We start from the raw sequence: 17591 nt of genomic DNA on the forward strand, positions 1-17591 counted from the left end.
TTAACAAAATAACGGTGCACGAGCAGCACCGCAGATATTGCAATGAGCAAGATGCAAGACTTCGCTCTCTCAGTCACACACAGTATCTGCACATGGGCATGGATTTGCTTCACTCTCTTATGTGGTAGCCAAGGGATCAAAACAGCGGAGACGTTTAGCCTCCAATGATCTTAGTTGTGGAAAATTGACCCACTGCATCTACGTTATATCGCTGACTACCTTTTAAAATGGAAAGATTTTAAACAAAGTAAATTACAATTCATCATGTGGAGATCACCAAGCCAACGTATTGAAAACAAACTTTATTTCAGTGTAATTAAGGATAAATTCAATATAAAAATATGACAAGTTGTCTAACTTTGTTCAAGCTCAAATGAGAACTCAGTCTCATCTAGACAAGTCTGTCCCAACTTAGTGTCATGTTCGTCAACTGAAGGAAAGCATTTGACGTGACATTCCATCAATAAATTAACTCTTCGTGCTCGTCGACCACTGAAGCAAAATAGAATAAAGTTAGTGTTCAGTCATGTCGTACATTTTTTTAATGACAATACTGACATCCATTAGTTAAGTTATTCATTTGAAACCAAACATTTCTTGCTAGTACAGATATGGGCACCAAAGTGAACAGTGTATAAGGACAAAGTAGGCACAGGGACCCACCTGTTAGATTACAGTATGTTTCTCTGCAAGAGTGAACAGACCCATAACAACCAGTCCCACAAATACTGTTAAGGAGTGTGTAAAATGGCTTCAGTCCACATCGTCACAGACCGTTATTCCCCCCCATAACTAGCTGTGACATTTATTCTTCGAGGACAACCCATGAAGCAATGTTTAAGGAATGTATTGAGTTGCTCTGTCGGCTGAAACACCAAAATAAAGTACATTTTTGAGAAAGAAAGCTACTAGCAAATTTTCCTGGGAGTATATTGGCTTGCATGGTGATGACAGCAAAAGCACAGACAGGCACGATTGAAGATCAAAGCAAGCCCACTACCTGAGAGAAATATCTGCTAACATGAAAAAATATATAATAATTTACAGACGGGACAGATGTCTCTGAACAATATCTCAGTTATAATGCTGACAGAATGTATTTTCAGTATTAGCCCTACCACTGTTAAAAGCCACCCACACGCCAATGCTACAAATATGCCATAAAAAAAAAAAAAAAGGTTTAGTAACATTCCCTGTTGAATCACTCAAACAGATTTCAATATTTTCAGTTGATTGTCAACCACATCCAACATTATTTCCCCAGAGGGAAGATTTAAATAATAAAATAGTGTTATTTATTGAAAAAGACAACAACCCCATCCATGTGTGTCACTAAAAGAGGGGAGGGCCTCTGACAACACAAAGACACAAATGTATCAGTAAAACATTTATAAAAACAAAAACACACTGGTTTGAGAACAGTTCTTTCACCGTAAGCCCTTTGACTGAAATGCATGACCTGATCAAGGATTCCATTCCCAATGGGCCAACATGAGATTCCATTTCATACTCAATGGAGTATGGAAGAAGCAAGGCCAATATAGAAGCCTTACCCAATTAGCCTGATGGTTCAGTCTGTTTTAGAGACAGGCTAGCAGCTGGGGCTACTGGGTAATGCAGTTCTCTCCCATGTCCTGGGCGTAGCGGTCTGAGACGGTGGTGCGGAGCTCCTCCACGTCACGACGCAGCTGCTGGGCTTCGGTCAACTTCCTCTGGAGGACCTCAGGACTCAGCCAATCCTCCACCTGCTCTGCTATGGGTGGGGGAGCTGGGGAGAAGAAGAAACAGTTAATACACACTATGAAAGTTACTTTTTTCCCCCTCTTCAGAATGTAGCCTTTTAAAAAAAAAAAAATGTTACTTTAGGCTTTTGAATGGTCTTCAAAACAAAAACATAAGGCATCTGGCTGAAGTAAATTCATCAACCAAAAAAAACACACACACACACCTTAAATAACCAAACACTTTCAGGAATTTGATTATACAATCATCAAGCCCATTCAAAAGATTAGGTGACAGACCTGGAAGTATGACGTAGGGCAACAACGTAGGGCAACAACGTATTACAACGCTGGAAGTATTCTCCGGCTACAACACTTAAATTGATCAAACATTCATCTTTTACCATTGTTCAAGCTACAACTGATAAGCGTTTCAGGATTAAGTGAAAAATAGCGGCAGCCTTTTTTTAATGCACGGTGGTCATCACTCACATGTAATGCCAAGCAGCAGCGAGAGGTTGGGGTCTCGGCCCTGTGACCGTTGGGTCAGGACGTTGCAGAGGGAGCGCAGGTCACAGAGGCACGAGGCCATCTCCCCATGGAGACGCTGAGTGAGGCGGGCCCCGGCGGGCCGCAGCGAGGACGACGTCCGGTCCAGGTTCACCCTCTCCGAGTCCTCCAGACGCTCATGGAGGGTCAGGTTCTGCTCCATTAGTTCCTGGTTCTGGGCCGAAAGCTGGAAATACGCAGAAAAAGCATGATTAGGAATTACAGAAATAGGCAACATATTCAACTCAAGTTTTTTTACACCTAAAATTGTTGGGTGCTGGAGAATCATCATAGATACTCCATGTAAAATAAAATGGACAGTTACAGCACTCTAAAAGATTCAACTTCAATACGTATGTGCATGGTTAATGAATAAGCATTGAAATGTAACCTAGTGTCCAGTTCATCATTTTATGCATTAGGACAGAACATGAGCTCTGGGGCTCTCAAGATGATTCCCATCAGAACATTAGTTCCAGTAGTGGTGAGGTCCTGTCCTACCATCTCACCTCCTTCATGGCTGTGCGGAGCTGGAGCAGCCCCTGCTCTTTAGAACAAACCTCCTCTCTCATAGCGTGGGAGCTGCTCTCCTCCTGAGACACCTGCTCCTCTAGGGTCTACACACAGGTCAGAGGTTGGACATGGGTTAGGCATGGCTACTAAGTCCATTTGGTTACTCAGAGATATCCTCCAAGGTGTGAACTGATTGAATTCGTATCACTTACTACAATCTGGGCGCCCAGTTTCTCCATCACCCTCAGCTGCTTCTCTAGGACCTGGAGAAGAAGAGGAACGTTTTAGAACCAGCACAAGACGACAACCACAAAAAGCAGAGCAACATTTTAGAATGTAACGTACCGGGTGAAAATGTCAATGTAAGGAAGGAACGAGATGAAAAGACTGACCTTTTTAAGTCTCTGCTGTTCCTCTCTCAGGCTGCTGTTCTCCCCTCGGAGTACTTCCACATCCAGGGAGGGTAACCTTGCCCCGTCCTCCAGGCCTTCCTGCACCCGCTCTTGTAAACTGACACACAAAAAAAACGAATTACCAAAACGGGTCATTATACAAACAACGGAGGTTATACGAGTATTCGTGCGTGTTAAAATACGTGTGCGTGCACACCTGGTATGCGATCATGTCAGAATGAGTGCATAGCTGTGTGTGGGGTAGTAAAATACTTGGCCCTGGTTGGATAGCTCAGAGTTTGCTCTTTTCTAACCATAGCGTCGAGCTTAGATTGGTGTGTGTGTGTACCTGGTGACAGTGGTGAGCAGCTCCCTCTCCCTGCGTCTCTGCTCCTCCAGCTGGGTGTCCTTCTCCCGGGTGTGTGAGCGACCCTCCTCCAGACACACCTCCAGCTCTCTGACCCGGCCCTGCAGCTGGGACGCCCGCTGCTCCGCCTCCGACAGCTAAAACACACACGTCAGCACTAAACTCAGGGCATGCTCGTGTGTGGCTTTTGCGGTGGAGCTGCGCATATCAGACGATTTAAACATCTTATTAATGTGATTCCTGAGACAGTGAACACAAAATCGCCAGACAGCAATAAAAAGACGACCTGGAACGTGACCATAAACATAAAGGTAGGACGTAATTGTGTTGAGTGAGATGAAGGTATGTGTGTGTTTAATGCAGTCTGTGCTGGTTTTGACCTGTTTGCTCTGGCCCTGGTAGTCCTCCATAGTGGGCAGGTCAGCTAGGTAGCGCTCTAGAGTCTCGATGCGCTGCTGCTTCTCTCGGTTCTGCTCTGCCTCCTTCTGGCACTTCTTCTTCAGGCTGTTGATGTGCTTGTCCCGGCTGCGAATCTACACACACACACACACAATGTTAAGTATGGCATAACGGTCACTTTTTATAAATAGAAAAATTCCGACTGCAACACTACACACACCCAGTTATTAAGTCACATGAAATAACTGACGTTATGCAATTTGAAAAGGGAATCCGTTTTTGTAATTAGCAACTGGACTATCAATGTAGCAGTGTGATGTTGTGGCCCAACACTCAGCATCTCACCCTCTCCTCCTGCTTCTTCAGCTCCTCGGCGTGCCTCTCGCTGGTCTCCCTCAGCGCATCGTTCAGGCGCCGCGTCTCCGCCTCCATGGCACCGAGGCGGCGCTCTGCCTCCGCCTTCTCCTGGGCGGCGCAGTCACCCCGCTCCGCAAACTGGGCCCGCAGGAAGGCATTCTCCCTCTGAGCCTCCTGGAAGACACACAGGAAAGACTTCGAGGTCATCCGTGGTCGTGTGGTTTCAGCTCAATGAAGCGTGTGTGGGGCTCTGGATAAGAGAGTTTGCTAAATGACAAAATGTGAAAGGACGTGCGAGTGTGTTCAGCTCACCTGCAGTCGAAGCAGACACAGGTCGCCGTATGGAGCGCCGCGGCCGAGCAGGGCTCCGTGGACCTGCAGCTCGCTCTCCCGCAGCCGCTGCTCCAGCTGAGACATCTGCTGCTTCTGTCTACAACAACACAGACCAGAGTAAAACACCAGTGACATGGTCAGATACCACACACACAGCGGGCTGTATCAGGGGAAGTGTAGAATTATTTAATTTTTTTCCCCAGGTAGGGCATTAGATATCCCTTACCCCAGGACACTTTAAAGGAGCATCTTCATGGATCAGAGATTATTTTCAGCCTAACCAAGGCTCTGATAAAGGCGCGCTACGCCAGAATGTAAGCCTGTTTGTCCCCCAGATCTAGGCACGCACTTTTCCCTTATATTCCTGGATAGTCACCAGTTGCAGTGTCCTGAGGTAAAGAATACTTTCTTGGGATTATCCCGCAGTCGCGCAGCTGATTCTTTTGTTCAAGCAAGGCCAAAGTGAGTTTGGTTAACCTTTTCAAATCTGAAGTAATAGGTGTGTACCTCTCGATGACTAGCTCCTTCTCCTTCAGAATGCTCTCGTTGGCTTTGATCGCCGCCTCCCATTTCCTGGTCTCTGGTGGCATGGAGGGGGTGGAGTAGAGAGCAGGGTACTGGCCCACTCCAGCAGTCATCATCTGCACACACACACACGATGTATTGGACATGTCCGACTCAACTATAAAGAATACCCAACAGCCTTATAACCAAGGAGGGGTTGAATGGAGCTGAAGGTTGTGACTAATAACAACTAAATAGCAAGATAACTCAAATGTAAAACATACTGTGCCCATAAAACATATACTGCTCAAAAAAATAAAGGGAACACTTAAACAACACATCCTAGATCTGAATGAAAGAAATATTCTTATTAAATACTTTTTTCTTTGCATAGTTGAATGTGCTGACAACAAAATCACACAAAAATAATCAATGGAAATCCAATTTATCAACCCATGGAGGTCTGGATTTGGAGTCACACTCAAAATTAAAGTGGAAAACCACACTACTGGCTGATCCAACTTTGATGTAATGTCCTTAAAACAAGTCAAAATGAGGCTCAGTAGTGTGTGTGGCCTCCACATGCTTGTGTGACCTCCCTACAACGCCTGGGCATGCTCCTGATGAGGTGGCGGATGGTCTCCTGAGGGATCTCCTCCCAGACCTGGACTAAAGCATCCGCCAACTCCTGGACAGTCTGTGGTGCAATGTGGCGTTGGTGGATGGAGCGAGACATGATGTCCCAGATGTGCTCAATTGGATTCAGGTCTGGGGAATGGGCGGGCCAGTCCATAGCATCAATGCCTTCCTCTTGCAGGAACTGCTGACACACTCCAGCCACATGAGGTCTAGCATTGTCTTGCATTAGGAGGAACCCAGGGCCAACCACACCAGCATATGGTCTCACAAGGGGTCTGAGGATCTCATCTCGGTACCTAATGGCAGTCAGGCTACCTCTGGCGAGCACATGGAGGGCTGTGCGGCCCCCCAAAGAAATGCCACCCCACATCATGACTGACCCACCGCCAAACCGGTCATGCTGGAGGATGTTGCAGGCAGCAGAACGTTCTCCACGGCATCTCCAGACTCTGTCACGTCTGTCACGTGCTCAGTGTGAACCTGCTTTCATCTGTGAAGAGCACAGGGCGCCAGTGGCAAATTTGCCAATCTTGGTGTTCTCTGGCAAATGCCAAATGTCCTGCACGGTGTTGGGCTGTAAGCACAACCCCCACCTGTGGACGTCGGGCCCTCATACCTCCCTCATGGAGTCTGTTTCTGACCGTTTGAGCAGACACATGCACATTTGTGGCCTGCTGGAGATCATTTTGCAGGGCTCTGGCAGTGCTTCTCCTGCTCCTCCTTGCATAAAGGCAGAGGTAGCGGTCCTGCTGCTGGGTTGTTGCCCTCCTACGGCCTCCTCCACGTCTCCTGATGTACTGGCCTGTCTCCTGGTAGCGCCTCCATGCTCTGGACACTACGCTGACAGACACAGCAAACCTCCTTGCCACAGCTCGCATTGATGTGTCATCCTGGATGAGCTGCACTACCTGAGCCACTTGTGTGGGTTGTAGACTCCGTCTCATGCTACCACTAGAGTGAAAGCACCGCCAGCATTCAAAAGTGACCAAAACATCAGCCAGGAAGCATAGGAACTGAGAAGTGGTCTGTGGTCACCACCTGCTGAACCACTCCTTTATTGGGGGTGTCTTGCTTATTGCCTATAATTTCCACCTGTTGTCTATTCCATTTGCACAACAGCATGTGAAATGTATTGTCAATCAGTGTTGCTTCCTAAGTGGACAGTATGATTTCACAGAAGTGTGATTGACTTGGAGTTACATTGGGTTGTTTAAGTGTTCCCTTTATTTTTTTGAGCAGTGTATATAGGTTAAGAACTTTTTGGAAAGAGCACAGTTTGAAAGATGACAAATAGAAACCAAACCAGATGGACATCAGAAATAGATGGGAGAGGAAGACCAGGACTAAAAACAAGCAAAATAGAATTGTGTCCATAAAATATATATAGTATGTATAAGCTGGAAATACAGGGTCTTAGCATTGTTGTTCACTAGTTTGCTCCAGTTGGGGGAGGGGTGGTAGGGTAATAAACACACACACACGTGTGGAAAAAGTACTCGAGTCACTGTAGTAAAGATTCCTTTATAGAAAATGTCTCAAGTAACCCAGTAAAATACTACTTGAGTAAAAGTATTTGGTTGTAAATATACTTAAGTATCAAAAGTATTAATTTCAAATTCCTTATATTATGCAAACCACACAGCACTTTTTTTTTTTATGGATAGCCAGGGGCACAATACATTAATTTACAAACAAAACATGTGTTTAGTGTGTCCGCCAGAGCAGAGGCAGTAGGGATATTCTCTTGATAAGTGCGTGAATTTTACCATTTCCTGTCAAAATGTAACAAGTACTTCTAGGTGTCAGGGAAAATGTTTGGAGTAAAAAGTACATCATTTTCTTTAAGAATGTAGTGAAGTAAAAGTAGAAGTTGTGAAAAATATAAATAGTAAAGTACAGTTACCCCAAAAAACAACTTAACTAGTACTTTAAAGTATTTTTACACCAGTGTGTGTACACACACACACACACACACACACACACACACAGTGGGGGGAAAAAAGTATTTGATCCCCTGCTGATTTTGTACGTAGACAGAATAACAAAAAAATCCAGAAAAACACATGTCAAAAATGTTATTAAATGATTTGCATTTTAATGAGGGAAATAAGTATTTGACCCCTCTGCAAAACATGACTTAGTACTTGGTGGCAAACCCCTTGTTGGCAATCACAGAGGTCAGACGTTTCTTGTAGTTGGCCACCAGGAGGGATTTTGTCCCAGTCCTCCTTGCAGATCTTCTCCAAGTCATTAAGGTTTCGAGGCTGACGTTTGGCAACTCGAACCTTCAGCTCCCTCCACAGATTTTCTATGGGATTAAGGTCTGGAGACTGGCTAGGCCACTCCAGGACCTTAATGTGCTTCTTCTTGAGCCACTCCTTTGTTGCCTTGGCCGTGTGTTTTGGGTCATTGTCATGCTGGAATACCCATCCACGACCCATTTTCAATGCCCTTGCTGAGGGAAGGATGTTCTCACCCAAGATTTGACGGTACATGGCCCCGTCCATCGTCCCTTTGATGCGGTGAAGTTGTCCTGTCCCCTTAGCAGAAAAACACCCCCAAAGCATAATGTTTCCACCTCCATGTTTGACGGTGGGGATGGTGTTCTTGGGGTCATAGGCAGCATTCCTCCTCCTCCAAACACGGCGAGTTGATGCCAAAGAGCTCCATTTTGGTCTCATCTGACCACAACACTTTCACCCAGATGTTCATTGGCAAACTTCAGACGGGCATGTATATGTATTCTTGAGCAGGGGGACCTTGCGGGCGCTGCAGGATTTTTGTCCTTCACGGCGTAGTGTGTTACCAATTGTTTTCTTGGTGACTATGGTCCCAGCTGCCTTGAGATCATTGACAAGATCCTCCCGTGTAGTTCTGGGCTGATTCCTCACCGTTCTCATGGTCATTGCAACCCCACGAGGTGAGATCTTGCATGGAGCCCCAGGCCGAGGGCTATTGACAGTTCTTTTGTGTTTCTTCCATTTGCGAATAATCGCACCAAATGTTGTCACCTTCTCACCAAGCTGCTTGGCAATGGTCTTGTAGCCCATTCCAGCCTTGTGTAGGTCTACAATCTTGTCCCTGACATCCTTGGAGAGCTCTTTGGTCAGCAGGGGATCAAATACTTTTCCCCCCCACTGTGTGTGTGCGCGCACGCACGCACATATATATATATTACCAGTCAAAAGTTTGGACACCTAATCATTCAAGGGGTTTTCTTCACCAATAAGAAGAAGAGACTTGCTTGGGCTAAGAAACAGACGAGAATTGGACATTAGAATAGTGGAAATCGGTCCTTTGGTCAAAATTTGAGATTTTTGGTTCCAACCCCCGTGTCTTTGTGAGATGCAGAGTATGTGAATGGATGATCTCTGCATGGGTGGTTCCCACCGTGAAGCATTGAGGAGGAGGTGTGATGGTGTGGGGGTGCTTTGCTGGTGACACGGTCAGTGATTTATTTAGAATTCAAGGCACACTTAACCAGCATGGCTACCACAGCATTCTGCAGCGATACACCATCCCATTTGGTTCGCGCTTAGTGGGACTATAATTTCATTTTTCAACAAGACAATGGCCCAACACACCTCCAGGCTGTGTAAGGGCTATTTGGCCAAGGAGAGTGATGGAGTGCTGCATCAGATGACCTGGCCTCCACAATCACCTGACCTCAACCCAATTGAGATGGTTTGGGATGAGTTGGACCGCAGAGTGAAGGAAAAGTAGCCAACAAGTGCTCAGCATATGTGGGAACTCCTTCAAGACTGTTGGAAAAGCATTCCAAGTGAAGCTGGTTGAGAGAATGCCTAGAGTGTGCAAAGCTGTCATGAAGGCAAACGGTGGCTACTTTGAAGAAACTCAAATATCTTTTCATTTATTTAACACTTTTGGTTACTACCTGATACCATATGTGTTATTCCATTTTGATGTCATCACTATTATTCTACAATGTAGAAAATAAAGAAAATCCCTTGAATGAGTAAGTGTGTTCAAACTTCTGACTGGTAGTGTGTGTGTGTACGTATGTATAAAAAAATATGGGGGATTGGAAGTGATGCAGACAATTACACTGATGGAAGCTACAATATTAAAGCTAAAATAAATACCAGTTTTTTTTTAGTTTTTTTTTTAAAAGGAGGCCATCTTCTCTAAATTTGGCAACATTCAACCACTTTACTCACTTAAAATGTTTTCCGTTGTCCTAACATGGGCATTTTGAGCAGGTCTAATGTTTATCTACACTGCGTGCACAATTGTTAGGCAAATTGTATTCCTCGGGATTAATTTTATTGTTGAACAAACACAATGCTCTCAGTCAATCCAAAATGTTATTGAACCTCAAACCTGAATGTTTAACAAAGGAAAAGTGAGTTTTGTCTTTCTCAGGGAAATATAAGTGTGCACAATTAATAAGCAACTATTAGTGTGCAGAATTATTAGGCAACTAAATTACAAAAATAATTACTCTCAACTCACTTGTTGATTCTCAATTTTTAGAGTAAGTGTAACAGATAAGTAACACAAAATGACAATTATAACATTTTTGGCCTTTCAAAAATATTCAGTGACCAATATAGCCACCCTTTATTTTCAAGAACTTCCATGAGCCTTCCATCCATGGAGTCTGTCAGTTTCTTGATCTGTTCACAATCAATTTTTCGCTGAAGCAGCAACCACAGCCTCCCAAATGCTGTTCAAAAGAGGTGTATTGTCTTCCCTCACTGTAAATCTCACGTTTGAGAAGGGCCCACAAGTTCTCAATAGGATTTAAGTCAGGTGAGGAAGGGGTCCAGGTCGTTATTCAGGCATCTTTGAGGCCCTTGCTGGCTAGCCATCAGTGGAGTACTTGGATGCATGTGATGGAGCATTGTCCTGCATGAAGATCATGGCCTTCTAGAATGCTGAGGACTGCTTCCTGTACCACTGTTTGACGAAAGAATCTTCCAGAAACTGGCAGTAGGTTTGGGAGTTGAGTTTCAGTCCATCTTCAACCCAAAAAGGTCCAACTACCTCATCCTCAATGATAGCAGCCCATACCAGTACCCCTCCTTCACCTTGCTGGCACCTGACTCAGTGGTGCCCTTTGATCCAGCCACGGGCCCATCCATTTGGTCCATCAAGAGTCACTTTCATTTCATCTGTCCATAAAACCTTTGAAAAATCTGTCTTCAGGTATTTCTTTGCCCAATCTTGAAGCTTCAACTTGTGAATCTTATTCAGTGGTGGTCTTGTTTCAGTCTTCTTGACCTTGGCCATGTCTCTGAGCACTTGACACCTTGTACTTTTGAACACTCCAGGTAGGTTGCAGTTCTGGAATACGGTGGCACTGGAGGATAATGGGTTCCTAGTAGTTTGACGTTTAATTCTTCTCAAGTCTTTTTCAGTTAATTTGCGCCTTTTCTTCCCCATGTGTTTTTTGCGCCCCAGTTGACTATTCGCAACAAAACGTTTGATTGTCCGGTGGTCACGCCTCAATAGTTTAGCTATTTAAAGAGTATCGCATCCGTCTGAAAGGCATTTTACATTTTTGGCTTTTCAGTGTCAGTTAAATGTCTTTTTTGGCCCATTTTACCTGAGGTAATGAGGCTGCCTAATAATTATGCACACCTTCATATAAGGTGTTATTCACTTTCGCCACACCCTCCCTCATTACACAAATACATATCATCTGAAAATGATTAAATCCAATAAGCATTCAGGTTTATATGGTTTGGAGATCGAAAATGTGAATACAAATAATGATAAGATCAGAATACTCACTTGCCTAATAATTGGGCACATGTGTACTCCAGAGTGAAATGGGTCAGTCTTACGCTAGCTGTTCTTATGTCTAAATGCTCAGCTCACCTGCATCTGCTCCACTTGCACACGGAGACTCTCCAGCTGCTGCTTGTGCTGCTGTTGCTGCTGCCAGCTGAGCAGCTCGCTGCATCTCTCCTGCAGCATGGGTTCATAGGCCTTGGCCTCCCTCAACAGAGCCTGGGTCTGCAGATACAGAGAGCTGGGGAACACACCTGCTGACCCAGCCCCAGTTCCACCAGGCTGGCTGCTCCTCTGGCTGTAGGGGTCTGGAGCTCCGGGGACCCCTGGCCTTGTCTCGGGGAGAGCCTTGTACGAGTGCTCCATGGCGCCCCTGTAGGCCTCCCCGCTGCACTCGGGAGTCACCCCCAGGCTGGTCATCTGGAGCCTGAGCCGGACGTCGGGGCAGTAGCCCGCCAGCAGGGCAGATTGGTTCATTGTGGGCTCCATGGCGGGCATGTCGAACCTCTGGCCCTCTTCCATGCAAGAGTGGTCCCCCGAGGGGAACAGAGAGTGATCTAGTCCGTTCACGAGGCTGCGGTAGCGGCTCAAGCAGTCTGGCTTGGGCCCGGCGGGGTCAGCTCCCCCCATGCCGTCTTGTGCCATGTCCAGGTTGGGGGAAGAGGCTGATTTGGAGAGGGAGGACGACTTCGAGCTGGATGTTCCACTGGAGGTTCGGGAGCCCGAGGAGGGCCTGTGTGCCTCGGCAGAAGCCTGGGAATCTTCTTGGGAGCAGGGCTGGGGCTTGGAGGCCGGTGGTTCGGCCGTGGAAGGCATGACATGGGCAGTGGGGATGGGAATCTGACTGCGGATGGGCTGGAACGAGGGGCTGCTGCTGGAACTGCAGAAATCTGGAGGGGTAAGAGAAAGGAACCGTTGGATTTGGGTACGAATTTGAAGCAGCATTCATTCAGTAACAAAACTGCCACTTGGGTGGCATTGAATTCAATGAATGGCCTTAGAGTACAACTCTTCCTTTCTCCAAACAATCTCTGGCTTAAGATTCCTTTACAGAGAGCTGGTATGATGTACCTACCCAATACCAGCCACACTATTTTCTGATGGTGATGTGAAGCATACTACACACCATGACTGGGGTCAGTGGGTGGCCCACTTTGCCTGTCAGGTGACACCACTAGTACTGACAGACCTAGTAAGTAGACCTTAGCCAACCCAACTTAAAAGTAACATGTCTAGACCATGCGTCTTAGGGGGTCATCCCTGGTCCATTCCAATGCATTTTAAAAAGGGCTGCGTCTAATTCAAATAAACCTTAACGAGACAGTCATGTTTGCTTTTATTTCATTGCCAACAGAAAGACCATTCATTCACGAACCGAAAAACCCATCACAGCCTTCTTACCACATGCAAGAACAGACAGGCAAATAGCCTAACCTCAGATCATGAGACTACACACCAAAGAAGCACCTCATTTTGATTGTGTGATAACGGCTACAGAGCTATATTTTGAAATGGAAACCGTTAGACACATTGGTTTTCAAATGAAGAAACATCAGTGTTTAAAGCACTGGAAACTAGTAAAAAACAACTTGGCCTGTGTGACAGCAGACCCCATACACAAGCCCTATTTCATTACAGCTATTTCAAGAGAAACCGACAGAGCACTGCTCACCTGGCACTCACTCCGACACTGGGAGAAACGTCTTATTAACCGTGACATTTAACAGCCCAGTGGAAGGGCTGAGCCGCAGCAGCAAGATGTTTAATGCGGTTGCCGAATTCTTTCCAATGCATTTTTCTGGAGGCTCGAAGGTTCTAGGCTGACAGCAGTGTAGAGTCGCGGGCAGGAAGGCCTTGTACAGCAGGGAGTATTGTCCTAGACAATAACCAAGCCAGGCTGCCCTGTACAGCGCTCGGAGCAACCACACACAAACAGACACAGGCAGGAAAGGTTAGGGGTATTTATAGCCCCACTCTCAGGTTACAGAGAGCTGGCTGCTTATTTAAGCACCTAGCCCTCTCCCACCTTCCCGCGCACGTCACATGTGTACACCCCAAAAGCGAGACTAAAAACAATGAGGGAGGCTAAAAACCTCCCCCCAAAAGACATGGCTCATTTTGTACAGAGCTGTGCTTAGCAATGGCTAGGGAAAATAACAATTAGTGAGCACACAACGGGAAGGAACTGGCAAAGACAGAGGCTCTTCCAGTGAAAACATTCTTCAAATTAAACGTTCAGGTGCCCTCAAGGCACGACTGATTCATGAATCAGTCTGGCTAGGACAAGTCCAAACTGCTCTGACGCTTTGAGGGAGAACAAACTAGGCCGATGTGGAATTGAAGTTGAGAGTTAATTCTCCAGCAGGTAAATGGTTTGTGAACTCACTCAAAACATAATTCGGCAACGATCTAATATTAAAACGCTACTCCAGCAGTACGGGAATAACTGTGACCAAAACATAAATAGAAACAAATAGAAATAGACAATTGGATAGTAGGATACAATCAGGTGCATTCAAAGACCAAACAACTTCATCCAGGGCCCCAAAAACAACATATCAGTGCCTATGAAGGATGACCTGTCAGACTGAACTTTGAACTCTCTGACACGACACTATGTCCACACTGACCCTTTCCTTTGACAGTTTAGACTGGAGTAAGGGAGTTGAAGGAGTCAAGAGACTCATGTTGCTAAGCACCGTTATCAGTTACAGCACGGGGGGGGAAATCAGCTGCACTAGCATGCTTGACAGTTGGGCCCAAATAGAAATGTCTCGTTAAATGCAATTCTCCTTTTAGGTGTTCAATTGTGAATGCAGATGGCATGGCGTGATTACAATAGTTTAATGGACTCACGCCCAATTATTAGGAAATAAACTATAGAATCACAAGTAGGCTTACCACAGGCGCACACACACACACAACTAAAGCACTCCAGTCTCACCTTCAATAGGACATCCAGACAGTACATACACCTCCAGTCTTAGTACTTCCAAAATGATGTTCTCATTTAAACCCCATCGGGTGCAGCTAATCTGTGAGCATTACATGTATCACTCAGCAAAGGGGGCGAGGGTTCAGTGTTTCCATTTAGCTGTCCAGTCCTGGCATTCCACCCCCCCCCCCCCCCCCCATCCCTCAATTAGGTTGGCAGAGCCACCTGGTAAGGAATATAATCTACCCCTGTAAATCTCCTGAGCACATCACCCTGCCTATAAATAGGCTGTACTCAACAACAGAGGATGCTGACCTCCGACCCCTTGTTCCAAACATAACAGTCGCAGAGAGAAACAGCAAGCTGCTGTGGATTTCTCCTTTTCGTTCACATCGACTGCTCTCAAGTTGATATGGTAGGGTAGGGCGGCAGGTAGCCTAGCGGTTAAGAGTGTTGGACCAGTCACCTAAAGGCCACTGGTTCGAATCCCCCCCCCCAGCCAAATTGTTCCTGTAAGTCGCTCTGGATAAGAGCGTCTGCTAAATGACTTAAATGTAAGTCTAGCGAGTCACACATACCTTGAGATTGTGGGCTGATCTGACAACAGCATTGTGATAAGCCAATAAACCTGACAATCACCTCATACACCGGATAATCGTTTTCCAACTCTATGAATGTCTGGCATCTCTGGAACTAAGGCATTTCAAATTGATATTCACCGAGGTGGATCTGAACAAAAAGCTAACTTTTATAAGACATTTAACATGTGAGCTAGTCAGCACTCAGCAGTGTAACTAACATTACTCACCATGGTGAACAGAGAACAGTGTGAACCGTGTACGGCTGTGTGGGGGGTGTTACAGAACTGAGCTATACCACGTGTTGCATAATAACCATGGGTGTTATGGTAGTACACGCCAGGAAGTCAGAGCAAGAGGGAACGTTCTCACCTTCTGTGCTGTCAGATGGGGTGACGCCTAGCCCCGTGTCCCCACTGTCCGCTGTCCCAGGCCGGCGGCCAAAGCGGCTCTGGAACTTCTCAGATACAGCTGGCGTCTGCCACTCCATGTCAGGAAACCCAGCTGAAACACATACATGTGTGAAAAGCACAACCAACATCCACAAGGTGACACTAATAGCATTTCACGATAAGCAGGTATTCCCCCCCCCCCTTCATTTTGATGGTGGCTAAAGACGAGAAGGCAATATTGTTGTTTGTCCCACTTGAGCCACCGTAGCAACAACATTGCCAGAAACACTTTCTCAAAATAGTCTTTATTAATCTAAGATAAATCAAGAAAACTGTCATTCATTTTGACGATTTTTCTGAGGACATCTTAGTCATATTTTTTTGGTGGGGTGACAAACACTTCATGTTCCCACTCCTACTAGGAGTAGTACTGTTGACCGATCACCAACGAATGGGCGTAGACTTCGGCTACAAAACTTAATTGCTACATTTTTATTTTATTTTTTATATTGTGTGCACAAACAGCTGGGGAAAAAAACCTGCCAAAGACCAAAATGTCATAATATAGGGGCAAACTGTTCAGACTGGGAAGCATACGGTAAGCTTTACCTGTCAGCTTAGACTCCAGGTATCTCGGAGGTGGTCATTCCGCTCACGTCAGGCAGGTAGCCTAGTGGTTAGCGCATTGGGCCAGTAACCAAAAGGTTGCTAGATCGAATCTCCGAGCTGCCAAGGTAAAAATCTGTCGTTCTGTCCCTGAACAAGGCAGTTAACCCACTGTTCCTAGACCGTCATTGTAAATAAGAATTTGTTCTTAACTGGCTTGCCTAGTTAAATAAAAATAAATGTCACCTGTCAAGAAAGGAGAGTGATATTATGAACATCTGTGTGAAGTTCTGGGCCACATTCAGTTGCAGATAGAAATGCCAAAATATGTTCTACATAATATATTTATATCTGAATGTTTCAAAATGTTGTGTCCTGCTGAACATGCTCCTTGAGTGGACAAATAACACAGATTGCTCTAGGGCTAGAACAATGTGAACTGCAGAACAGTGAGAGAAAAGTAAAGGAAGATACAAAACACAAGCCCTTCCCTCCCCCTCGTTATATAATATCACAGCAATTGCTCAAGAGACCACAAAGTAGAGCCACAGGAACATTAGGAATTTCAGGGAGTATTTCTGGGCAGACACAGATCAACTGTGCTGGCAAGAACAAACACCTCGAAATTACATAACGGGAGCTTGAGTGGTTTAATGGAGGGGTGTGAGAGAGTCTAAACTGAATTTAAGAGCCAGGGGGGCGAGGGGAATGTTACACAGTTGTACCAGAAACACTCAATGTCATCAGCTGACGAGCCCATATTCCAGTTGAAGTTAGTCCAAATGACTGGAAAACAGATGATTCTCGCTGTGATTAAGTTAGAAAGTGAGACCTGTGTCGCTAACTATCTACTAGATATAGCTTATGCCAGTTAGCCACTGGTCAGCTAAATAACGTTACCAAGCGAACACGGTCAGTGCTATCCGGGATTCTTGGGACTTGTTTTTACTAAACCCTACCCGTAACCATTTAAGATGTTAACTTCAATGCGGGGAGGGGGGAATAGCCACGGACCCCAACTTGAACTAACGAGATAGCTAGCTACCTAATGTTACCTAACTAACGTAACTGTAATATAAATTCGATGGCTAACTTACATGTCAATTGTGTTTGTTAGTTATCTAGCTTGTTTAATTAAAAAAACGAAGTTAGTCGGCTAGCAAATTAGCTAGCTAGCGCAATACAAATAACGTTAGCTAGCTAACAAAGTTGCGTTAGTGACATAACATTAGCAACCCATAGCGACGGCGTAAGAGAACTTCGTCACCTAAACCTACCTTTTCTGCAATACTTGAAAATGAACTCCTTGAGTGTACCGAGATTAGCACATGTGTAATTTCGGTCGCTCTCAAGAAATCGTTAATTGCCAGCTGCTGTTCTAGAGTTTAGCTAGCTAACCGTCTCTGATTTGACTCAAACAACACCACAAGCTGTTAGCAACTTCAGAGTCCCGCCCATTTTAAAATAGAAGGGAGACATGGGAACGTTCCATTTGTCTGGCCTTGTCCTTCGATCTGATTATGATAGAATTGGTCGATTGTGCAGTAGA

The 17591-nt window shown here is 45.5% G+C and overlaps 1 protein-coding gene across 3 annotated transcripts; it reads right to left on the minus strand.

The window, feature by feature from the left end:
- Window positions 1-287: 287 nt before the first annotated feature.
- LOC106583455 (centrosomal protein of 85 kDa) lies at window positions 288-17514 on the minus strand. 3 transcript variants are annotated; one of them, XM_082963281.1, is made up of 14 exons: window positions 17320-17510; window positions 16046-16288; window positions 15417-15548; window positions 11619-12421; window positions 5139-5272; window positions 4611-4728; window positions 4287-4472; window positions 3923-4075; window positions 3525-3679; window positions 3176-3293; window positions 2996-3046; window positions 2780-2887; window positions 2214-2457; window positions 288-1768 (listed from the first exon to the last, which is right to left on the minus strand). In XM_082963281.1, the coding sequence occupies exons 3-14, from the start codon at window positions 15532-15534 to the stop codon at window positions 1605-1607; spliced, it is 2352 nt and encodes a 783-aa protein (XP_082819407.1). In that variant the 5' UTR covers window positions 15535-15548; window positions 16046-16288; window positions 17320-17510; the 3' UTR covers window positions 288-1604. The 3 variants fall into 3 exon arrangements, with proteins under 3 accessions (XP_082819407.1, XP_014023126.1, XP_014023142.1); XM_014167651.3 differs by lacking the exon at window positions 16046-16288 and having other exon boundaries at window positions 17320-17514; XM_014167667.3 differs by lacking the exons at window positions 15417-15548; window positions 16046-16288; window positions 17320-17510 and adding an exon at window positions 13204-13462.
- Between the last annotated feature and the right edge of the window lie 77 nt (window positions 17515-17591).

Source organism: Salmo salar, chromosome 02, assembly GCF_965601325.2.
Source record: "Salmo salar chromosome 02, fSalSal1, whole genome shotgun sequence".
Classification (NCBI taxonomy): Eukaryota; Metazoa; Chordata; class Actinopteri; order Salmoniformes; family Salmonidae; genus Salmo; species Salmo salar.

Excerpts from the sequence above, each read along its gene's own strand:
- LOC106583455 (XM_014167651.3), bottom strand. The coding sequence starts at position 15,534 with ATGGAGTGGCAGACGCCAGCTGTATCTGAGAAGTTCCAGAGCCGCTTT. Across the intron at positions 4,076-4,286 it reads TGAAGAAGCAGGAGGAGAGG|ATTCGCAGCCGGGACAAGCA; the intron begins GTGAGATGCTGA and ends GTGTGTGTGTAG. Across the intron at positions 3,680-3,922 it reads ACCAGGGCCAGAGCAAACAG|CTGTCGGAGGCGGAGCAGCG; the intron begins GTCAAAACCAGC and ends TGTGTGTTTTAG.